The following is a 25,686-nucleotide window of genomic DNA, read 5'->3' as shown; positions in this document are numbered from 1 at the left end:
TTCCCAAAGGACACCCTTGACTCCAGCTAAAGCTTTTAAAAGCAAAGAAATTAATAGATTTGTATTTGCTCCTAATACCAATAAGAGAGTCACTGCTTTGGAAAACAACAGCCCTTTAAAGCCAATTTTTAGTGGATTACCTCGAGCTGGAAGTAAAATAGGAGTCATCACTGTCATCACTGTACTTCTTTCTGGGCTTTGCTACGATGGGTGTTTCCTGTTCGATGGTCTGCATATCTGAAGTCACGGAATGTGAAATACCACTTGAGGAAACAGAATAAAACGGGAAAAAATTACATTAGTTCATGAGGACACATGTGTTCACTGAGGAACATTTTATTTTTTTATTTTTTTAAAGATTTTTAATTTATTTATTCATAAGATACAGAGAGAGAGAGAGAGAGAGAGAGGCAGAGACACAGACAGAAGGAGAAGCAGGCTCCATGCAGGGAGCCTGATGTGGGACTCGATCCCGGGTCCCAGGATCACACCCCGGGCTGCAGGCGGCGTAAACCGCTGAGCCACTGGGGCTGCCCTAATCTCTACTTTCAAGAACAATAAAAATGTATTAGTGGGGTTAAAGACACAAGCAATAAAAACAGCATATATATTTTTTGGCGTAAGCACTGAAAATCCTTAGTGAGGACTGGAACAATGCGAATTAAATAAAATACAGTCACACCTATCAGTTCTGTCTGTGGCGTCCACTTAGCAACAGGTCAGGCCTATTTTCTTTTTTCTGAGATTTGAATTTGGAATTTTTCATGCTATGTTGGCTACCAGGGTAAAGGAAAAAATTGAAGGAAGGAAGGAATCAAGAAAAAATATGTCTCACACTGACGTTAATAAGGAAAAGCCATTCACAATCAGCAACCCGGTTTATTTATTTTTTTAAAAGATTTTATTTATTTATTCAGGAGAGACAGAGAGAGGCAGAGGCACAGGCAGAGGGAGAAGTAGGCTTCCTGCAGGGAGCCTGATGCAGGACTCGATCCCGGGACTTCAGGATCATGCCCTGAGCCAAAAGTAGACACTCAACCACTGAGCCACCCAGGTATCCCAGCAACCTGGTTTAAATCCTGGAAGCCACATACCTTCTGCAATTTCCAAATCCCATGCCAAGTCTCTCCGACTCTATCTTTTTTTTGCCACTCATGTTCACCTTCTCGTCCTTTTTCATTTGAATTTCAAGATCCTTATAGGCTAATCGCAGTGATGAAACGCTGCCAGAAAAACCAAATGCTCCTTACATTAGATTTAATTCTGTGTTTTCAAGTTAAAAAGCTAAGCAAAATTAAACAAGTCACTTATAATTTGAGCTTCATGTTTCTTTCCGTAACTAATAATTATGAAGGCAAATTGGCCTTTTTTTCTCCTAAAGGTCTTTTTCGAGGAGATGCTTGAGAAAATTTGAATGTGTTTATAACCACTTTTTGATTGCTGTTGATCCCACCTTACAGTTCTAGTTCATATCAGCTATCATCGAATAATAATAGTAAAAATCAGAATTCCTTCCTTGGATTAATATTCTATTTATACTTCCACATTACATAGCAAAAGTATAAGGTTAGTCTCATTGGTTTGCTTGGTTTAAGTACACACACACACACACACACACACACACACTTACATATTTTTGACTTTACAAATAGATAAAATAAGGAGTTACTTAATTGCAAAAAGATTCTTCAGAGGATCTCTATATAATCAGGCACTTAAAACAGAGTACTCATTCCTCAGCTACCAGTTCCTTCTCTGCTATCAGACACTAATGATGTGTTTATCAAGCACCTGTTATGAATGATGCACCAAAGGGGTAAAGAGAGGTACACAACACTGTCCCTGACTCTCAGATTTTTTTTTCAGATTTCTAACCATGTTATAAATACTCAATTTTTCATAAAGGAAATTATGCCTCTATCAGCAAAAACAAGAGTATCTTATATTAGTAAGACAGCAACAAAATTTCGGGCCGCTGACAAGTGCTACACCTATCTTATCAGGAACTCTAAGCCATTACCCATTTTATAAAACTGTGTAAAATGTCATGAATTCCTCATAAGGCACTATGTAAATTCCACAATAAGATAAATACATTTCTCTGTATTTTTTTAAAATTTTTTAAAATTTATTTATGATAGGCACACAGTGAGAGAGAGAGAGGCAGAGACACAGGCAGAGGGAGAAACAGGCTCCATGCACCGGGAGCCTGACGTGGGATTCAATCCCGGGTCTCCAGGATCGTGCCCTGGGCCAAAGGCAGGCGCTAAACCGCTGCGCCACCCAGGGATCCCGATTTCTCTGTATTAACAAGGGAATGAAAATGGAATTTCTTACTAGAAAAAGAAGTCAATAGAAAATAGAAAAAAAATGAAGAAAAAAAATGCTTCTGCTGTTTCCTTCCTTAGTAAGTCAAGCAGGATGTATTTTGTTTTAATCTGGCAGTTTGCATTCTTTACTATTATTCCTACAGAACAGGTTCCAGCAATGTATTCAGTTTTATCACTTAGAAAGTAACACCTTTGAGTATGTTTTTTGGAGGAAGACAACAGATCTGTTGAAAATCATGGATAAAACTGTAGCAACGGATTCTTCTGGAGAAGATGAATGGATGGAAGAAAAAAGTTCTAGTAGGAAGAGAGGTGATGGGAGAGCCTTCCTTCTGGGGACCTGACACGGGACTGGGTCTCCTGTGCATTAAAAGCATGCACGTTACTGCCCGGGCTTTCCATAACATGTGACACAAGGCTGCCAGCACTGATGGAATTGAAGTGCTCGTGCCAGCCACAGGGAGGGCTTGCACAGCGCCCAGAAGCAGCCAGGGAAGCAGCTCTGCCATGGCACGGCCTTTTCCTCTTCGACTCTCCTGCCCCAACTGTGCAGACTCCTCCGAGGGTGGGCCTGGGAACTGCCAGGAGAGGAGGAGGATGAGGCCACCTCATGGACACTGAGAATTTCACGGGCTGATGAGAGAGAAAAATGCTGCTCCTGACAGTCTACTGAACTGAAATAGCTTTATTTACAGCCATTAAAAAATTCACTTGCATCTCCCTGTCTCTCATGAATAAATAAATAAAATCTTTAAAAAATAAAAATAAATTAAAAAATTCACTTGCGGAAGAATACACTTTGTCGCATCTTAAAGATAAAACATGCACACTTTCTCGGGCTGGCGCAGGCCCGTTGGATGGAACTGGGCTGCCAGCAGTCCAAGCGGGAGGGTGGTATTTCGGGCACAGGCCAAGAAAGCTGTCAAAGCGGATTCCCAAATCAGATTCGTAAACACCGCTTGGCCCGCATCTTTGCGTGTATGCTGTACTCAGCCGTCCTAATGAAAGCTACCAGCTAAGGCTGGTGTGGCTTCTAAGGTTCATGTGCTAATCTCCATCCAGCTGACCTGCAGGGAGGGAGCTGGAGCTTCCTGTATTCCCTGTCTTCTGATGTGACCAGACGCTGGATTTAAGACGCTCCAGGAAAACCACGTACCCGCAATCTGTCCACAGCCCCTAAAGCTTCAGATTTGACCTTCCCTTTTCCCAGGGTCAAGAACCTCGATTGGAGAAATTGAAGTGAGGTCTGTGAGGAATGTAAAATGTACAGTGGGAAGTACATTTTACAGAAAGCATTTCAAACCCTACTTAGCCTACCTACAGTTCAGTGCTGCCCCCTGTGCTCTTCGAGGTAAATGACAAGGAGAAATAGCTTCTCCGGGCTTAACAACTAGAAAGCCCCTTAGCAAACTGTTAGTATGAATGGCAAGAAATCACACTGAGCACTTACATGGCACCAGGGACTGTTTGATGCACTTTGATGGGCACTAACTAAGGTAATCCTCAAAGCATTAAACCTCATAAAATGAGCATTATTATTTTCTTCAGTCTACAGTAACTCAAGCCCAAACTGGTAAGATACACATGAAAAGGGGAGACCAGTTAAGTAAAATCAACAGTAAAATACCAGTTAAGTAAAATCAACAGGCGTAAGAACTAGGAACCCAAGCTGCCTTTCCCCTCTGTGTCGTGGTCACCCTGCTTCCTCCTCTCCCTATGATCTCCCATACCCAGCTCATGCATTCTCCAGGCGGCCACACCACTCTTCTGTTTCCAACACAAATAAAGCCTCTCAAGAGCCTTAAGTGTATACTTATAACCATTCTCTTCCTGGCCTCCTGGCTTCCAGTTTCTGCCCCATTCTGTTGGTCCTAGTCTCACCACCAAACTCACTTTCCAAAACACACCCCCTTCATTCTGGCTGTGGCGGCTCCTCCGCTCAGATGAAATGTAAAACGACTGGCCTGACTTCAAAGTACGCTACATTAGCATTCCAATGTCTCCAATCCGGGCAGTCCCTCTCCCCAGCACCAACACAAAAATAAATAAATAAAAAATAAAAATAATAATTACATGGCATTTGGAAAGCGAACCTCAGAGTCGTTTGGCTAATAGTTTTATTCACTAAAAACATTCCTGTAACTAAATTAAACTTACATGGATTCTTCCTTAGGTGCTGCCCTGGCCAGACGGTCTTCCTGTTCCTTCATTTTATCTACAGCTTGGGCTTGTTTTTCAATTTCATTAAAGCACGTATTCGTCACTTTCTGGGCTCCCAAACTTCCTTTTTTGGCCCCAAGCTAGAAGGTATATAAAATTAGATTCTACCCAAATTGTTTGAAAGCTTTTGCAGCAACAGGTAACATATACTGAGGTTTATTACCTGCCAGGCCCTGTGAGCTGCACTTTACATTTGTTCTCTCACTTAGTCCTCATGACCCGGTCAAGTTGGCATTTTTCTTATCCCCAGTTCACAGATGAGCAACTCAAGCCCAGGTAAGTTAAGTGACTTGATCAAGATCCCATAGCCACTAGGTGACAAAGTCGGAATTCAGACCCTGGCGCCTGCCTCCAGAGCAGGAGCTCTACAGGGAATTGTGACATCCGAAAGCTCAGCCTCAGCGGATGACAATCCTCCAAGCCTTGAGTGATGGCTTCGCTTACAGAAATGCAAACACAACAGAACTCCCAAGGAGCCTCCATTGATTCCTTTTTTTTAGAATTTTGTCATCGACAGAAAAATGTCACCAAACCTTTATTCTAGAAAATCCTCACTACGTATAACATTCACCTCATTGCACAAAGCATAGGTTCTCTATCAAAGCCACATGTATTACACACAATATGGCTCAAAATAAATAAGAGGGAAATGACAAATGTGGCTTTCTCCAGAGCATGGGCTATTTTAGAGCTGACCTACTAGGTAATTACACACAATACTCACTCCTCTTTTTGCTTGATTTGGTTTCTTTTTTATGATAGAGGACACCTCTGCCAAAAAATAAAAAGTAGAAAGTCAGACCAATAGAAATACATAATTTTTTTATTTTTAGTGTATCTTTAAAAAAAATCTTAAGACATCACATATCATTATTTAAGAGACTATAACATTTTCCACCTTGGTTTGTCACCAGGAAGACTCAAGCATATGAGTGTATTTTAGATTAAGAGCTTGGTTAAATGGAGTTTCTTGGTATTTCCAAGTAGTAAACCAAATTCAGAATAATGTTTTCTGCACACCACACTGAAGAGAAAAAAAGAGCCTGGCCTGACCCCATACACTACTTTCTTCAGGATCATTTCTTATGTGTATTAAACAAACTCTCCTATTAAGATCTGCTCTCAAAAACTTTTAGAATTATTTAAAATAATAAGTTAACCAGGCATTATGTATACAACTAAAGCAGTAATGTGCTTTTTCACCTTGACTTATATACAAATTTTATCATATTAGTCAATAAGAATTATAAAGCATTCCATTATTTTCGTAGTAGTAGTACTTTCTAAATTGCACAAAAATGTATGATGCTTTAAGATAGAATTCCTTAAAAACTGTTTTCTGGGTAAACTTTAATTATAGGTTATATATTCTGTTTCTAGAATTATGTTTAAGAGACTCAGTAAGAATAAAATTTGAACCTTTTTTCTTGCAAAGATGAGAATGTGCTTTAATAGGAAAAGACAGCATAAAACCATAAACAATGAAAGATTCAAATTTAACCCTAATGAGAATATAAAATCATTACATTTCAAGTGTGAAAAAGATATCTAAAGAAGTTTTTCTTTCCATCACCTCCCTTTGGATCCATGTGGCAGTAGTCATATAATCTGTTCCCAACCTCCTACAAGGCTATTAACACAGGATGAAAATATCTGGAACATTTCTAATAGTTTAGCTATTTTTTCACCAAAGTACTTGCTTTCCAATTAATGCCACATGGTATGCACTAATTTCAGAATATAATTCCCTCATAATGAAAAATTAAAGACCACTGTAAAATCAGAAAGAGAAGAAAATACTATAAGTTCTGGAGTCAATGGGAATGACACGGTGCTCTGCTCATGCTCATGGCAGCACAATGCAGATGGGCAAATCAACAGTGTCAACAGCCACCTCAGCCAGGTAAACCAGCTGCTGCAACTCATGGGCCTCTCGCTGGCTAAAATGGAACAGCATTTTTTGCTCAATAAAATCTTATTAATTGATTAATGGTCACAAATGCCATATTACAAAATGTACGCAGAATGTAAAGACAAGATTCACTGTTTGTCCTAATGAATCTCACTCTGTAAATCAGAATATGGAGTTGTAGGCATATTACCTGAAGCAGCCTTCGTTGGTGCATTAAGACCTTCCACGCTTGGTCCTTGTTCTGGTCCACCTGAAAGTTAAAATAAATTGATATTAATGTGGAAAAGATACTCATCAAATGTGCTTTTGAATATGTAATAAATTCTGCTTTCTCGGTACCACGTATCTTACCTAATTTTGTCAATGACTGTTTTTCTGTTTAGCTCCATACTCTATTTTGTCATTGTAAGGATTTTGATAAAAAAAAATGAATTTTATGGGCAGCCCAGGTGGCTCAGCGGTTTAGCGCCAGCTTCGGCCCAGGGCCTGATCCTGGAGACCCGGGATCGAGTCCCATGTCAGGCTCCCTGCAAGGAGCCTGCTTCTCCCTCTGCCTGTGTCTCTGCTGCATTATCTGTGTGTGTGTGTGTGTGTGTGTATATGTGTGTCTCTCATTAACAAATAAATAAAATCTTTTTAAAAAATGAATTTTAAAAGTCCATTAAAATAGAAGTGTACTTTTTATCCTGTTGCTTTATAGGATAAAAATGTTAGTGGTCTTCCTAATTAATATCATTTGAAATTCTCCTTATGATCTGCTGTTTTAAAATAAACTGTTCCGAGATCCCCAGTACATATGTGGATTATACACCCAATATATGTTAACATTTGTAACTTCTAACACCAATCATATCAATGATAGAAACCTACATGATTTTCGAGTGTCAGGAAATCTGCCCTGTTTTCTAGTTTGCCTAAAAAATGATTCTGGTTAGGAAATTCTGTCTTCGTTTAAAAAAATATTTTGTTATCTTAATTTTATTCCTTTAAAAATGAATAAACAAAATGTAGTCTATCCAGGCAATAGTCTATGCAAATCTAGTCTAGGCAAATGTAGTTTATCCAAGTAATCTTACTTGGCCATAAAAAGGAATGAAGTACTGACATGAGCTACGACATGGATGGACCTTGAAAACATGACGCTAAGCATCAGAAGCCAGTCATGGAAGATGCTACATTGTTGGATTCCACTAATACAAAATGTCTAGAACAGGCAAATCCTTGGAGATGGAAGCAGGGGCTGGGGGCAGGGCAGATGGGACAGGTCATGGGTACAGGCTTTCTTTGCAGGCTGTGGAAAATGTTAAATACACGGTGAAGATGGTGACACAATCTTGTGGATATACAAAACCACTGAATTAAACCATTTAATTTTTAAAATTTTTTAAATTTTAAAATGTGTGAATTATAGGTCAATAAAGCCATTATTTTAAACAGGGCAGGCCCAAAGGAGGTTTAGAGGAAACTCATCTGTCTTATTTTTATATTTATTTATTTTAAAAGATTTATTTACTTGGGGGCGCCTGCGTAGCTCAGTCAGCTAAGTAAGTGTCTGACTCTTGATTTTGGCTCAGGTCATGATCTCAGAGTCATGAGCTCAAGCCCTGCACTGGGCTCCATGCCTGAGTGTGAAGCCTGCTTAAGATTTTCTGTCCTTCTCCCTCTGCCCCTCTCTCATTCACGTGCTCTCTTTCTCAAAAACAAACATTTATTTATTTGAGAGAGAGAGCACATACCAGCGAGGGTGGGGGCAGAGGGAGTGGGAGAGAGAATCCTCAAGCCGACTCCCATCCCAGGACCTTGAGATCACGACCTGAGCCAAAATCAAGAGTCTGCCACTTAGCCAACTGAGCCACCCAAGAGCCCCTATAAATATTTAAAAGCTAAACTCTACTTAGGGCATTTAAGTAGGCAGAAAAGGATGAGTGAGAACAATGGCATTTTGTGGAAAAAGGACTGACTGCACATTTGTTGATTATCTACCACGGGCCAGGAACTGCTGGGCAGTGGAGGACCAGCAGAGGATCTCAGGACCCACAATCCATTGGTCAAAATTCCTTTGTTCTTCCCTTTCACTATGTAAGCCTTAAATTGACTTCAGACTGCACCCGATCACCCTCTGCTGACAAGGGAACTTTAAGGCTAAGCCTACAGAGCTGAGAGCTGCTGCTGAGACTGGTAGGGAAGAGAGGGGGAAGTGCTGCTGCAGGGGTGAGGGGAGGTAGAATTCTGAACAATAACGCCTTTAGGAGGAACTCTTCAGCTAAGAATGTAGACCTTAAAATATTTACAAGAACAGGGGCGCCTGTGTGCTTGGTTGGGCATCCAACTCTTGGTTTTTGGCTCAGATCATGATCTCAGGGTCCTGGGATGGAGCCTGGCATCACAATGGGCTCCTCGCTCAGCAGGAAATCTGCTTGAGGATTCTCTCCCTCTCTCTCCACCTCTCCCCCACTCACTTGTGAGCACGATCTCTGATAAATAAATCTTAAAAAAATAAAATAGGTACAAGAACAAAATCTTGTTTTGCATTTAGTCACCTTAGTTTCTCATTAGTAAAACAAACGAGATCTGGACTCCAGGGGTTGCATGGACCTCCGTGCATGTGAACTTCAACCTCAAAAGGCCTTTTATGCTAATTAGGTGTAATAATAACAATATTCCATCTGTCATCTGCACTTTTAGGAGGTACAAAGCCCGCCTTTTCTCTGTGTTAGGAGACTGTTGGGATTATTTTTTCTCTTCTGTCTTTATGGATGATGACAAACCAATCAACGGCTCAGGTGGATTACTTATCTTAAAAAACAACCTCTCCCTGGAGGAGCTCACAGCCCACTGAGCCAATAGGGCATGGTAATTCCCAGAACCAAGGTGTGCTGCGCTAAGAGGGAGACCAGACACATAAATGTGGTTGTGACTAGGAGTGCCGGTAGGGTGGATGTGGCCTGTGTGAGGCAAGGCCCCTGAGCAGAGACTCCAGGAAAGATACAGCCACATGACGGCCAGGGGAGATATTCTCATGGCAAGCAAAACATAAAGCAAACATAGGAGAGAACTGGAGGGCCAGTGTAGCTGCGGTGCCGGTTTAAGAAATTAAAAAGCTAAATACCACTTCACTTAGAGATGTGTTCTTAGCAGGCATTTAGGGTCATTTGCACAAAAACAAAATGGGCAAAAAAAATCACATATGATCACGTATGATCAAATCATATGAAACCCATCCATGCCAAAGTTCTTTGCATATTAAGGAAACAAGCTTTCTATCTACAAATTGCAACTGTTTATCACTCGTCTTTAAAGCATTTCTTCAGAACAGAAATGTTCTATTTGTAATAGATCTGTTGATCTCTTTCAGGAGGCTTGAATATGCCTAGAAGGACTTCCCAATTCCAGGAGGACAGAAAAGTTTTACCCATGTTTCTTCTAGTATCTTCATATTTTCATGATTTATATGTAAATCTTTGATTCAATTGAATTTAGGTTGATGTAAAGAGTAAAGATGGAATTCTGCTTTATTATTTTTTCCAAAATGTTAGGCACTTGTTCCAACTCCATTCACTGTTTCCCAGGATGCAAAATGTTCCCATCCTGGTTTGCTGACAGGTCAACTCCTAAGATCAGTAACATTAAAAAGAGGCATCCTAAAATCTATTGTTTGATGGAATCTCAGACATTCTTACCCTTATGCCTATAATTCAACACAAATGAAGTGACTTTTCCTTACAGCATGCTCCCCAACCCCACTCTCACAGAGATCTGAATGACCACTGTTCAAGGACTCTCTTCTTGATAAATACCAGTTACTCTCCAGCCCTCCAGAAACAAAACAAAACAAAAACAAACAAACAAAAACCTTTGCCAGAAAGTTTCTCGAGTAAGAATCTTAGTCATAAAGTTGGCTGAGTGTTTGGTCCTTCCTATCTCACCAAGTTCCCAAAAGTAGTTCTATGCTCATTTTTTTTTTCTACGCTCATTTGATACCAGCCAACACTTCTTATGGAGCCACACCCCAGGGATTCCCTGTATAGCTGTCAAACGTTGTTAATTTGCACACCTTATGGCTAACAAAAAATGTTCAATCTTAAAACAGAAAAAGTTGATGTTTTGATCCTTGTTATTCATATCACATAAGTGATTTTTTTTAATGCAAGCAATTGATATAGGTATATTTATAATAAATATAATCCTAGAGCACCTATGTGGCACAGTTGGTTAAGCTTTCAATTCCTGGCTTTGGTTCAGGTCATAATCTCAGGGTCCTGGGATCAAGCCTCACATCCAGCTCTGCTTGAGATTCTCTCTCTCCCTCTCCCTCTGCCCCTTCTGCTCATGCTCTCTCTCTAAAATAAATAAATAAAATTTTAAAAAATAAATTAATATAAGCCTATACTAAAATCACCAAATGCAAATCACTAGATATTAACTACAGAATCATTTTTAAAATTGAAACCTTGTTCTTCTGAGTATAGAAGTAACATACTCATTATACAAGTTCATTTACTTCACAACTGTATCAAGTTGAAGGTAAAAAGTAATTCAGTTAACAATCTGGCATGTACCTTCTAGCATGTTTTCTGTGTGTAGATGTTTTTGTTTCAGTTTCTTATAAAAATGAAATCATACTCCATGTTTAGTAATTTTTTTTTTTACCCACTATATAATCTACCAGGGGCATCTTTCATTATTAAATACAAGAATCTTATTTTCTTTCTTTCTTACATTTACTTATTTATTTTAGAGAGAGAGAACACGAACAGGACAGAGAGCGAGAGAGAATCTCAAGCAGACTCCACACTGAATGTGGAGCCCAGTGCGGGGCTTGATCTCATGACCCTGAGATCACAACCTGAACTGAAACCAAGAGTCTGATGCTTAACTGACTGACCCAGGTACCCCAAGGATCTTATTTTCTCATAGTTTCATAGCATGCCATTGAACCAAAGGATAGCTTTACATGACAGTTCTGAAGACTACCTTCATTATTAGCTGGAGTGGTTTCCACATTCCTTGGTGGCAAAGAAGATACTTCTGGCTGTGCTGAGGCCCACCCTGTGCCACTCACCTGCAGCAAGGTGAGAAAGGCCATCAGTAAGCAAAAGAAAAGTCACAAAAAAACAAAGCAAAGGAAAAGCTAATAATTTAATAGTTACCTTCTAAGTGCCTAGATTAGAAGGAAAGATAATATTAAAACATGTCTATTCTTTTTTTTTTTTAAGATTTATGTATTTATTTGTGAGAGAGAGAGTGCACACGTGGTGGAGAGGAGCAGAGGGAGAAGGAGAGAGAATCTCCAGCAGTCTCTGCCGATCCTGGAGTCTGATGAAGGCTGGACCCTGAGATCATGACCTGAGCTGAAACCAAGAGTCAGATACTTAACCAACTGAGCCACTCAAGACATGTCTGTTCTTTTCTTTCTTTTTTTTAAACTGAAGTATAATTAACATACAGTGTCATATTAGTATCAGAGTATTCAAAACTCTGTACATTACCAAGGGCTCATCAAGACAAGTGTGCTCTTGGGGTACCTGGGTGGCTCAGTTGGTTAAGTGGTTAAGAGATTTAGCCGAGGGTCAGGCTCCACACTTGGCAGGGAGTCTGTTTGAAGATTCCCTCCCTCTGGCCCACCCTACCCCACCCTTAAAAAAAAATAAACCTTAAAAAAAAAAAAAGATAAGTGTGCTCTTGATCCCTTTCACCTGTTTCAACTCTCCCCCACCTCCCTCCCCTCTGGCAACCACCAGTTTGTTCTCCGTATTTAATAGTCTGGGTTTTTTTTAAGAGTTTGTTTGTTTTGCTTCTCAAATTCCACATATGAGTGAAATCATTTGGTATTGGTCTTTCTCTGACTGATTTCATTTAGCATTATAACCTTTTGGTCCATCGATTTTGTTGCAAATGACGTCATTCTTTTTTATAGACCAATAATTTTCCATTATACATACATCTTCTTTATCCATTCATCTATCAATGGACACTTGGGCTATTTCCATAGTTTGTCTATTGTAAATAATGCTGCAATAAACAGCAGATGCATATATCTTTTTGAATTCATGTTTTCATTTCCTTGGGTAAATACTCAGTAGTGGAATTACTGGATCATATGATAGTTCTATTTTTAATTTTTTGAGGAACTTCCATACTGTTTTCCACAGTAGCTGCACCAATTTGCACTCCCACCCACAGTGCATGAGGGTATGTTTTTCTCCACATTCTTGCCAAAATTTGTTGTTTCTTATGTTTTTGATTTTAGCCATTCTGACAGGCATGAGGTAGTATCTCACTGTGGTTTTGATTTACATTTCCCTGATGATGAGTGACGGTGAGCATCTTTTCATGTGTCTGTTTGCCATATATGATTGAATTTTTCTCTAAGGAACATCGTCCCTTCTCTTGATTTATTTATTCAATTACCTATTTCTATTAGAGTGGACTCATGGATGTTTATTTATTCTTTGGATTATAATCCAAACGGTCATTACATAATTTGTTGTTGAAGTTTTTCCAGCTTTGATCATTGGGAACTCCTTCTGCTTGGTTCCTGAGTCCTCTTGACATGCCCTCTCTGTCACCCTCTCCACCCAGCACTTTCTCACTTTTCAGCACTACAAGATGCTCCAGGCTTAGCTGTCTTAGTGGTCCCAGTCCTAGAATCTGCCATTTCTCCAGAGGTAGACCTGGTTCCTCTTGGCATTTAGAAATCCAGATGTGAGTGGCTGGGTGCACTTGTGTACCGGCATGTCCCTGTCTCTGGGCCCCTTGGTAGACAGAGCCAGGTAATATATCCGTGTGTGTGTTCACCCATGGAGACACACATATTTGTCATCAGTGCTCCATCATGTGTGTCTGCACGTGTGCATGTGTGTCCAGAGAGACACAGCAAAATAAACATGAGTTCATACTAATTCTAATTCCATACTAATTCCAACATTAGTCCACACCAAACTCTTCCTCTGTCTCCTCCTTTCAGCCTGTCGTTTCTATTCCTAACACTTCTCAGCTACTAGTCTGGATATTTTGTATCTTGTTCTATATTAAACAAGAGGCAAAGATCATGACAGAGTGTCTTATCTTTTGTTTTCTGTTCCCTTCTTTTTTGATAACTACTTCTAGTAACTACTGAACATGTAGGTCAATGAACATGTATGTGTACATTATAATAAAAAAAAAATCAAGGGTTAGCAATGTATACACCTTTCCACATGTGTACTTGAAAATGGGTTAAAGAACAGGTGGAGCAGTAGTAAGCAAATGCACCCCCACCCTAGTGGGACCGGGAGGAGGAAGGGCAGCAAACAGACATCTGAGGCTCTAAGCCAGGGGCCTGCACACATTTCCTTAAAGGACCATTCAGTAAATATTTTAGGCTGTGAAGGTCTTATGTTCCCTAATCTTAGTGACTTGGGAATTATTACTGTTGCTCCTACCAGACCACACAATGAAGATAAGGATTTTGGCACAATGGCTAGAGGCTTACTCTGTGCCAGCTCCTAATTCCTTGCATAAGTACTGACTTCATTCTTTTACTTAAGCATGGAACCCAACACAGGGCTTGATTTACAACCCTGAGACCAAGATCTGAGCTGAGATCAAGAGGCAGATGCTTACCCAACTGACATTCTTACAATAGCCTTGAGATATGCTCTAGGTACACAGCTAAATTGGGACAATGAGATTCAAACTCCTATTAAAACTTGGGTTTAGGGCCATTAGTTAAGCATCGACTCTTGATTTTGGCTCAGGTCATGATCTTGGCATCGTGAAACTGAGTCCCACATTGGGCTCCACATTCAGTGGGGGAAGTCTGCTTGAGATTCTCTCTCCCTCTGCCCCTCTCCCTGCTCACACTCTCTAAATTAATTAATTAATTCATTAATTAATTTTTAAAAAATTCTTCATTCTTTGTGAGTTCCACAGTTCTCAACTGAACTGTGGCAGACCACTAGTAATAATTTCTCAGCCTCCCTCACAGCTAGGTACAGAAGTATAACTAAACACTGGCCACCGGGACACAAGCAGAAGTAATATGCACTACCTCTACATTTTTTAGTAAAAGGATTGGGCACTTGCTTTCTTAGATGCTTGCCCCCCTTGCCATTGCTGCAAAAGGTCATGAGCTAGAGCAGACACTTTGGAGCTTGAGATGGAAGCCAACATGTGGAAAAGAGCAAAATAAATCCCTCGGTCAACCCTGGACAGACGACTTCTGAACTGTTGATGGAAACTGATTTCTGTCTTGTTTAAGTGACTATATTTCAGGGATGTTTGTTAGAGCAGCTTAATCTGTCTCCTGACTGAAACGTTCAATTACACACCCTTTATAACTGCAAGAGTAGGAATACTTTAAAATAGTGTAAGGTGGGCAGCCCAGGTGGCTCAGAGGTTTAGCGCCACCTTCAGCCCAGGGCCTGATCCTGGAGACCCAGGATCAAGTCCCCAGTCGGGCTCCCTGCATGGAGCCTGCTTCTCCCTCTGCCTGTGTCTCTGCCTCTCTCTCTCTTTTTCTGTGTGTGTGTGTGTCTCTCATTAATAAATAAATAAAATCCTAAAAAAATACAATAAAATAGTATAAGGCATAATACATACCTCAGGAGAAACATGAGAGGCAAAAAAATCTTCCTCTTTTGGCGGAGGGGTCAAAGGTGGAACCACACAGCTATCCAGCCAGAGCTAGAACAAAAACATATAGCACTGCTTAGCCCTTCACCTGCCTTTAAAGGGTTTTATTTTATACTCTCATTCCCCTTCTAGAGACCTGTTTGGTAAAGATGGGTACTTTCCACTACTATACAATCAGTACGTGCCTACATGGGGTCCCTGAGCACATTTTAGTAATCCCACTAACCCACTAACCCACTAACTTATGCTTCCAAATCTCGAGGATGTCACCTACCAGATCCACAAGCCGTTTCTGAAAAGGAATGATTGAGGATTTCATTTCTAAGCGCAGGTTCCAAAGTACAGTCAATCCACGAGAATAGTGGGTTCTGTATTTGCAACTTTACCCACCCGTCAGAGTTTACTCGTAACCCCCAAATCGGTACTTGAGACACCTCTGTGGTCCTTCACAGACGTGTGCGGACCAGCAGAAAATTTGAGCCACCCAAGGTGCACCTTCCCGGCTGAGACTGAACAAGGTGATGCTCCGCCTTCTCGTTTAAGCTCTCCAACACTAAATGTGTCCTTTCTGTGGTCTATTTAGTGCCACATTTTCCACATATTTGTGCTTTGTTGGTGATTTCCTTGTTTACAGGCCGTCCAGGCTAGGCTGCAGTCCTCCTAATGCTCCTAAGCACATGCAGGCTGTGATGTGCCTCATAGAGAAAATAGTGTCAGGTAAGCTTCATTCAGGAATGAGTTCTAGTGCTGTGGTCAGTGAGTTCAATGTTAATGAGTCAATAACTATAGATTAATAATATATTAAGTTATATCTATTATATATTAAATATTTTTATAGCAATATACTAAGTATATCACATGCTTAATTACATAATCTGTTCAACAAGGAGTCCGTAGGGCACCTGGGTGGTTCAACAGTTGAGCATCTGCCTTCAGCTCAGGGCGTGATCCCGGAGTTCCGGGATCAAGTCCTGCATTGGGCTCCTTGTGGGAGCCTGCTTCTCCTCTGCCTTTGTCCCTACCTCTCTCTCTGTGTCTGTTATGAAAAAATAAATTTTTAAAATCTTAAAAAAATTTTAAAAAGGAGCCCTTAAGCAGAAGCACATGTAAAATGAGATTATGTACTGATCAGCTGATGGAAACATTGTGACCAGAAGCCTATAGGAGCCTAGCCTTCTATTTCCTGTAGGAGTGATGCTTTGGCATTTACTCATTCAAATGCTCACAGCAAGCTCACAGAGCATAACTGCCATGAACAATGAGAATCAACTACAGGTTGTTTCCTTGCAAGAGAATCCAGTTAGAAGGTTTTACTGTTTACCCCTTTTTCTACTAAAATAAATGTTCATCTGAAGGAAACAACCCCATCCACCAGCAACTTACATCAGTGCCGTGCTTCCGCGTTGCCTGGGAGGCCAGTGACTTGATTCTCTCCCGATAGAGCTGAGCAGCACGACTATTGTACTTGGCGTTGGTGTCATTGGTGGCACAGCCGTGTTGATGGAAAAAGGAAGACTGTGGAGGAAAACACACAAATTAACAGGAATGCTGTATTAAACCAAACATATAACTGAAAACATTACTTCATTTTGTGAAGGATTTTTGGGAAATACTACGGAAAACAAAAGTAATTAAACCACATAATTTACAAAAACAATTTAAAACCACAAAACTTAATATAAACCTTTCCTTGTAAAAGTAATACCTTCCACACGTGCAACATGAATATTTTGGTAAAACTAGACATGAGATTCCCATTACAAAATGAAATCACTGGCCCTTCGTTCCTCTCTGTTAAAGCACTTCCATCATTCCAGATTATTTTGTTACTTTGGGGGGGCACCTTCCACTCTGGACTTTTAGTTCATGAGCCATTCACTTCAGTCTGAATTCAACTACACTGGAATCCCACTAACTGGAACTGGTTAGGAGCTATGCTGACCTTCACCTTGCCCAGAACTATTTCTTCATCAACAGGGACCATAGCATAAACAAGGTGGTAAAACAAATGCTTAAATAATCAGAGGAAACTCTGTTCAACCACTCCATAAGGGTCCATACACAGACATGAATTACAAAGGTCATATCTTAATGAAGATATTCTAAAAATCTGTATGAGCAACCCAATCTGATGAATCAGATATATTGAATTTGTAAATGAAGTTTAACATATTTGAGGGTCCTTACTAGGTTTGTAAGGGGAGTTAAGGAAATCTGCTCTTGTAAAATTATAAGTTAATTAAACACTTAAAAAGTTATATTTAGGGGCACCTGGGAGGCTCAGCTGGTTAAGCATCTGCCTTAGGCTCAGTTCGTAATTCCAGGGTCTTGGGATTGAGTCCCACATCGGGCTCCCCAGAGGGAGCCTGCTTCGCCCTCTGCCTATGTCTTTGCCTCTCTCTCTGTGTCTCTCATGAATAAATCAAATCTTTTTTTAAAAAGTTATATTTTACCCAGAAATTACTAAGTTAAGAAGAGGGATCTCATTTGTCTTATCACTATATCCCCACACCCAGAGCCCAGAGCCCAGTAGGTACTAGGTATTTAACAGATAACAAGTCACCTGGGCCATCCACTCCCAAGCCCTTCCTGTCTTTGCTATCTGATAGGGCGCCCCAAACTCGCACATGCAAACACCGAGCTTCCTTCCTAGTATAACACATATTTATACAAGAAAAGAAACAGTGAGTCTGAGATGAACTTACTGCATTAGCATTTCCGCCAACCTGCATGCATCGCAGCTGAAACCAAGACCAGTTACAGTCCAGCTCTGTAGATCTAAATGGAAAGAATATTCTCAAATGTTAACACGTTTTTCCCCCACAATCAAGACACTAAACTTTTGAAAACAAGAGTTCCTTGATGTTCAGGATCCTGAGGACTCCTGAGTTTGTGTTAACAGTGACGTGGGACGCTGAGCCTGCAGGGTATATGACAGCCATGCAAGTGGCTCCTAGCCATTCTCCTCCTTCCTAGTGGCCGAGTCTCCGAGGGGCCAGCCACCTGCTCTCCTCCCCACAGACAGGCCACACGAGGCCAGCAGCACTTGTGCCACAGGGACCCCAACCAGCTTCTCTTCTTCTAGCACACAGGGAACATGACAAGCTTTCCGGGGCCATTCAACAACTCTGTCTCCTTGCCTCACATTCTCAGTGGCTTCTGATCTAAGTATTGGTAACGTGTCTCTGCTCAAAATAGATGTACTGTTCTGATGTTTTCAGATGTGCTATCCATTTGTCCAGTTTGACCCCCATGGGAGCCTCTGAAATGCTTGGTCTTATCATCAGGTGGAAAGGACCTGCCTAACCTTGCCACCCTCAGGGAAGGGAGAATGGTCAGGATTTAGTGCTCTTAGAGGGAAAACTGCAAGGGCCTTCTCCCCTTCCACACCTACTTATCTGTAATCTGAGACCAAATCAGGGCAAGGGAAAGGCAATAACTATATTTCTCAACAATAAAAATTCACCAAGTGATCACTATAAAGCAAGATATGATAGTACAATGTTAAAGGTCTTTATATCAAATCTATAGGTATGAGAAAAAGCAAGGCTGTCCCATATTCAACAATAGCTTGTCCCACACTAATCATAAAGAAATGTGGACATTCTTAAATGGGTATAGATACAGTACCCTGTACAAAATAGGAAGGTAGAAAGAAAAGAGGCTTCAGATTCACTAAAGTTCTCCTTTTATGCTGCCCCTCCCATGTACTCATTTCTATGTCTCTTTGCATTGCTTAATGTTCTTTGTAAATATTAGAATGTTATTTGGAAGCCAATACTTTAAGATTAATAATAACACTAATTATTATTAAGGATAATAATCCTTGCTATTTAGCCTTACAACTTTTGGTCTTAACTATCTTAAAAAAAAAAAATAAAGCCAAGTATTTCTCTACGTATCCTTTAGAAATGAAGATTAAAACTAATTGTTCCTGAACTGGCCTGCTGGAGATTCTCTCTCATAACATTGGGATTTCAAAGTAAAAGTTTTTGATGACAGTGGCCTGTGAAAATAGTCAATATTAAGAGGAAATTTAATTGCTCATGCGTGCCTGTTCTGACATGAGGAAGTGACTTACTGTCGGTTATTTCTTACCTTTAATTTAGATTAAGAGATGTGTTAAAGGGAATAGTCTGTGACAATGTGAAGAAAAAGTAAAGCAGAGGAAGTAAGAAAAATTGAAGAATTAGTGTCCCTTTAACAAAGTATCTCCTGTTTACCAACTAGGTAAATGAGAAAATGGGTTTCCCACGACCTCTACAATCCTTATGCATCAACACAGAACCTTCTTAAAATTCCATGAATTAGCTTCACTAGTGGCTGTCCATTAAGTGGAACATTTAAATAGATTTTAGAAATCAGAAGGAATCTTACCAAATAAACATGACAAAGTTATGTAATCAAAAATTTTAAATGGAATTTTATCCATTTACCACAATTAATCTCGACTTTTCCTTATAGACAAGCCCAGGAACAGCTTCCAGGCAGCCAGCCAGCTGTTCATAACTGGCCTGGCTACTTAACAGAAGGCCATGGGAGGTGTTGCCTTTCTATCTCACATCACAACACGGTTCTCCTCTTGCATCCCCTGGGCAGGCACTTAGATGACTCGGCCCTGATCGGCAGCAGCACTTCCTGGGGGCTCACCACATGCCAGGCTTTATATATGGATTCATCCACTTTCTCCTCCCGAAAACCTCTGCCACAAGTACCAGTCTTCTCATCCCCTCTTTCAAGGGAAGGAGACACAGAGTAGGAAGGAGCACACTCAGAGGCAGTCCAGGATGGTGCTGGGACTTGGGCCCCCAGCAGCTGGCTGCAGCACCCTTTCTCTTAACGCCCACCAGGCGCTATCTGGCCAATGTCTGTGGGCACCTGCTGCATCCAGGGCCCAGGCCAGCCTGCCTGCATTTGGCCCTCAACCCCTCAGCAGTTAAGTACAGGGTCTGGCCTCGTAATCAAGACCCTCTACAATGTCACCCAAATCTCCCCCTTGGAATCCTTTATCTCCTCCTTTTCCTATGCGTATAAAAATTAGCTGCTGCATATTTTACTTTTTCTAGCCTCTATAACTTTTCTTAAAGTCTGAGTGCTCACCTCCTTTTCCCTGCCTTGTTTCCATTATCAAAATGCCACCAAAACCCTGAAGTTCATTGCAAATGTCTCCTCCTCCTTTCAACTTGGACTAATCTTCCACAGAAGTGGATGCGGTGCTGTTTCCATGTCCTGGGTGGCACTTTACAGTTTGTCCTCTTGTTCATGCTGTAGTTAAGCCTGTTCCTGCCCTCAGCCCACTGCAGGGAGGACTAACTTCCATTCACCTTTCATAAACTCATGAAATACTTAACAGTGAACTTGAAAAGAAACAGAGCTGGAGGAGGAAGAGGCACGGCAAGGCCCAGCTGCCCAGGAGCGGAGGCGCAGAGGTCAAGCCCCAGCAGATGGTGGGCAGGGGCCAGTCCGGTTATATCCACTCTGCTCCAAGTGGCAGTTGGCCATTTCCGTGGATGCCTAACCCACCTTTCCCCTGTAGGTTGGCAAAAGCAACAGTTCATAAATTTTTTCCGTTGTAAAGTTGTTGACTTGAAATTCCACTTTTAAAAAAACCCCCAGGGATCCCTGGGTGGCGCAGCGGTTTAGCGCCTGCCTTTGGCCCAGGGCGCGATCCTGGAGACCCGGGATCGAATCCCACATCGGGCTCCTGGTGCATGGAGCCTGCTTCTCCCTCTGCCTATGTCTCTGCCTCTCTCTCTCTCTCTCTCTCTCTCTCTCTCTCTCTCTGTGGCTATCATAAATAAAAAAATTAAAAAAAAAAACCCAAACCTCCACTTAAATAAACATTCCATAAGCCAAACTGCTAATCTGTTTGTGCCTGGGGAGCACAACGTGTGTGTGTGTGTGTGTGTGTGTGTGTGTGTGTGTGTGTGTGTGTCTGGCAGGGGGAGAGGAAGAAGAAGAGAAAGGGATTTGGAGAGGAAGGACTTTTCACTTCTTACTTTATGAACTCTGGGACTGCTTGCATTTTTTTTTTCCCATTAGGCTAGTGTTTGTAATTTTGGTAACCAATTAAAAAAACATCCAAAGAGCAAACCTCCACCTCTTACAAACAAAAACCCTACTGAGTACCCTTATCATCCTTGGCTTTCTCTTGCCCAACTCCTATACTGCTGACCTCCAGTGACACAGGATTTTTTAATAGTTGTTTCTGAATCATTTATAAACACTGGGATTCATAGTTATATTTATCTGACTTTTTAAAGGGTAGTCATTAAACCTGCAGCAGCCCGAGGAGACTCCACTGTCTAGCCGCATTAGGTTTCTGGTCAGTCCTTCCCTCACCCGGGAACACGTCAGAAACCCGCCTGATTTCCGGAATGGCTGAAACTGGAGGTATGCTTTGGTGGTGAATCAAAGGGAGGGCCAGATTATAATGGGTGGGACTTGGCAGAGAGGAAGAGGGGAAGAACATAGGAAGATGGCCGGTTACACATTGCCTTATGTTAACTGGTAACAACTAACTGGTCTGGAGCTGAACAGGGGTCAGGGGAAGTACACTTAAAAGAAACTTGCTGGTGTCCCTGAGTGGCTCAGTTGATTAAGCATCTGCCTTCAGCTCAGGTCGTGATCCCACAGTCCAAAAATCAAGCCCCACATTGGGCTCCCTGCTCAGCAGGGAGTCTGCTTCTCCTTCTGCCCCTCACCCCCGCTCATACTCTGTCCTGCTCACTCATACTCTGTCCTGCTCGCTCTCTCTCTCTCTTAAATAAATAAATAAATAAATAAATAAATAAATAAATAAATCTTTTAAAAAAAGAAAGAAACTTGCCTTGGCACATAAAGACCTCGATATTTAAAAAAGAGACAAGAACAGGATAGGGTAGTATAGTCAAAATATTCTGGGACCAACATCTCTAAGAAAAAAGAAAAGACAGGAAATGAAACCAGGAAGACTGCACAAAAGAACTCCTTTTTCTAATTCATTACATATGGAGTTATACAGCTATTAGCCCATCATGCCTCTATGAACTGATTTCTGAAAAAAGAACTCATGAAAGTACAACAGGAAAGGTTTTTTAAGTTAATATATTTTAAAAATTTATCTTATTATTTTTACTACACAGTTTTTATGCCATCATGTAAAATATCTCATCACAAATTATAACTGATTTTATCTTACAGGAACTAATGCTCTTCATAATAATCACATTGTATCAATATTCCTTAGGTCATACTATAAAATTAAACTGCTCGCCACAATTCCAAATAGCCTGCCTGCCTATTGGCTCCTCCCCTGGAAAAAAGTGACAGGGAAATAGGTGAAGTGGTTGGAAGGGGTCAGCAGTAATGGAGATCAGAACCAGGGCTGCTCGGTGGCCTAGGCCCCCGGGGGGTGAAGTGCAGGCCTTGCTGGGCTTCCAAGTCCTGAGCCTGCCTAGGGGTCCTTTTATTAATTACTTTTACTTCACACAAGGGCACTTCAGCCTCCCACTGGACTGTGGGGCTGTGTCCAAGGGGGTGCAGACAAAAGCCCCATCTAGGCTACTGCCAGACTGTCTGAGTAGAAGATACATACTCGCCAGAAGGAGCCGATGCAGCCCAGGTCTGCAGATAAAAAAATGAAAGACTTTCTTTTTACAAGCACTTGAAATTCTCACTAAAATGTATACAAAAATCATTCATTCAGGGTTTGTGAGATCAGTGACCCCCAGGAGCCAGGGCTGTAGGATGGGGCCAGAAGCACACCCATGCTATAATGAGGGCTTCTCGCCCTTTACATCAGCTCTCCTCCTGATAGGGTGTGTGACGGACTCACAGCACCCCAAATCCCCTCTGTCACGAGCGTGTCATAGTAAGATTCCTCTGAGCTGCTGGTTATTAGAAGGTGATAAAGGCAGAGGAAAAATGTCTCAAATCTTTCATTCTGACTCTCTTCAGCGCCACAGCCTCAGGTCCCTGGCACAGAGCTCTACAGAACAGCAATAGAATAGAAAAGGATCAATTTTCCTAGTTCACCTAATTCTAAAGATTCAAATCTCCCATAACTCAGAGCCGGCCTCTTATCCTACCTCATGTCAAAACAAACATGAAGGGAAAAAGGGGAAAAGGACCTGTGTAACAACAGGATCCCTCCCGCCCACAATGAAAAAAGACTCACCGAATAAAACTCAAGTGAACGCCCAGTGACCGGTGTGACCCTGAGCAGTCGATACAAAGAAACACCCCATAGGTTATACTGGCCCAGCTGGGATTCTTGGCACCACAATCAAAACACACCTGAAAGAAAATTTCAAAATTCAGTTACTAATTAATTCATCCATATTAGCCAAACGAAGCATCTTATAGGATACGATCGTGGTTGAGCTTGAAAGCTGCTTCACCTTTACACCTTTAAACTGGTTTTTACAAAATATCTCACCTCGGGGCACCTGAGTGGCTCCATCAGTTAAGTATCTGCCTTCCGCTCAGGTCGTGATCTCAGGGTCCTGGGATTGAGATCCATGTGGGGCTCCCCACTCAGCAGGGAGTCTGCTTTTCCCTCTTCCTCTCCCTTCCCTACTTTCATGCTCTCTCTCTCAAATAAATAAATAAAATCTTTTTTTAAAATCTCAGATTTTTTTAAACCTCAACTTTCAATTTCTTTTAGTATTATAACATTATAATTATATATTTTTAAAAAGATGTTATTTATTTGTTTGAGAGAGAGAGGGAGAGCATGAGGTAGGGGGAGGAGCACAGGGAGATGGAGACTCCCCATTGGGCAGGGAGCCCTGACATGGGGCTCGATTCCAGGACCCCGGGATCATGACCTGAGCTGAAGGCAGACACTTAACCGACTGAACCACTCAGGTACTCCTATAAATGATTTTATGTTAAGTAAGCATCAACAGGGCTCCTACTGGACACACACACAAGCCAGGATGTCCCCCTGCTGAGAATGCTCAAGGCCCTGTGGCCCTCTAGACAGTGGCTCTCCACCAGAGGGCAGCGCTCACACATGGTCCTTCTGACCCCAGCCAATGGGATGGCAGGTGTGGCCGCCACCTTCACCCGGGCAGGGTGCTCTGTGACCAGTAATAAGGCAGAGGTTAAGTTGCAAAAGCTGCTGTGGCTTCCTTCCTGTTCCTTGCTATCCCCCTCCCTTGGATCACTGGCTCTGGGGGAAGCAAGCTGCTGTGTCAAGGGGACACAGCCCAGTGGACATCCTTGCGAGGTGAGGAACTGAGGCCACAAGTCCAATAGCCAGTGAGGAGCAGAGGTTGGCGAAGCACCACGAGGGTGAGCTTGGGAGCGGGAACCCTAGGCTTTAGAGAGGCAGCCCCAGCTGACAGCTTGATGGCAACCTCATGACACCCAAGGCCTTCCTCCCACAACACTGACTGAGGCTGAACATTCTTCATCTCATAGCGCCTGGCAACAGGAGCATAAAAAGACTAAATATACAGAGTCAGGCAGCCCCGGTGGCGCAGCGGTTTAGCGCCGTCTGCAGCCCAGGGCGTGATCAAGGAGACCGGGGATCGAGTCCCACATCGGGCTCCCTGCATGGTGCCTGCTTCTCTCTCTGCGTCTCTCTGCCTCTCTCTCTAGCTGTGTCTCTATGAATTAAAAAAAAAAAAAAAAAAAGGCATAACTAAAATATACAGAGTCTGTCATGGAAACCCATATTTATAATGAATTAAAGTCAGAACAACAGAATAGCAAAAATTGCACTAATAAGAGAACACTTCTTCTCTCCATCTCCCCCCCTCCAGAAAAAGAGCCCCATATTTTAGCAACACTTTGTAGACAGAGCCACCTATGCGAATTGTTCCAACTCTAGTCATCAAGGAGGACCTGGCTTCTGGCTTTCTGAGGGCAACACAAAAGTGAAAACACCAGCAGATTTCCCAAAGCCCCTCACTGTGACTCACATGAAAAGCCTGCGTGAATAGTGGGATCAGGGTGACAACTGACACGGAAGGTGCCAGTCCATTCATGGCAGCATTTACTGACTGCCTGCTGTATGCCCGACACTATGGCAGGCACTGAGGTATTCAGAACTACCTGTTGTCAGAGATTCCACAAACACTATGCTGAGTCCCTACCCTCTACCAGGCCACATGCTGGCTTTTCTGGAGCTCACTGAGCAGTGGGAGGGAAGGACACAGACATCAAGATGCCTTGTGGTAACGGCCAGGTGAGTAAGGAATCCATCCCCTTCCATGGGGCACCAAACAGCATCACCAACTCTGCCAATGGTGCTGTCCCTCTGCAAGAGGTCATCTGCAATCCCCCAGTCGCTCAACTAACATTTGTGCACTTACTACCAAGTGAGTACCTGGCACACACAAAGCAGATGTGCAAAGGTAGTTCAGGAAGGGTCAGCCGGCATGGAGCCTGTGGATGGAGCTCACAGCCTCATAGGCAAGACAATTAGTTACAAGTTGAAAGAAGCAGGGAGAGGATACAAAAAGTTAAAAATAAATAAATAAATAAATAAATAAATAAATAAATAAATAAATAAGGCAAAGTCCAAGAAGCAATTGAAATCTCAAGAACAGAATCTTAAATTGCAGTAAGTGGCCCCATGGAGGGAGGTGACCACAGAGATGGTGCACAGCCCAGACC

The 25,686-nt window shown here is 41.9% G+C and overlaps 1 protein-coding gene across 1 annotated transcript in view; it reads right to left on the bottom strand.

The window, feature by feature from the left end:
* Positions 1–25,686, bottom strand: part of ARFGAP3 (ARF GTPase activating protein 3) — a 51,210-nt gene that overhangs the window by 21,844 nt on the left and 3,680 nt on the right. Inside the window, exons 2-11 of the mRNA XM_077914232.1 lie at positions 23,237–23,355; positions 17,784–17,856; positions 16,462–16,593; positions 15,046–15,129; positions 11,437–11,524; positions 6,653–6,712; positions 5,275–5,321; positions 4,488–4,630; positions 1,095–1,223; positions 141–263 (exon numbers count right to left, since the gene is read on the bottom strand). Of these exons, the coding sequence (XP_077770358.1) occupies positions 141–263; positions 1,095–1,223; positions 4,488–4,630; positions 5,275–5,321; positions 6,653–6,712; positions 11,437–11,524; positions 15,046–15,129; positions 16,462–16,593; positions 17,784–17,856; positions 23,237–23,355 (998 nt within the window). The remainder of the gene's footprint in view (positions 1–140; positions 264–1,094; positions 1,224–4,487; positions 4,631–5,274; positions 5,322–6,652; positions 6,713–11,436; positions 11,525–15,045; positions 15,130–16,461; positions 16,594–17,783; positions 17,857–23,236; positions 23,356–25,686) is intronic.

The sequence above is a fragment of the Canis aureus genome, chromosome 11 (genome assembly GCF_053574225.1).
Source record: "Canis aureus isolate CA01 chromosome 11, VMU_Caureus_v.1.0, whole genome shotgun sequence".
Lineage (NCBI taxonomy): Eukaryota > Metazoa > Chordata > Mammalia > Carnivora > Canidae > Canis > Canis aureus.
Note: the sequence above shows the minus strand (reverse complement) of the source record. Positions and strands in the feature narration are given on the sequence as shown.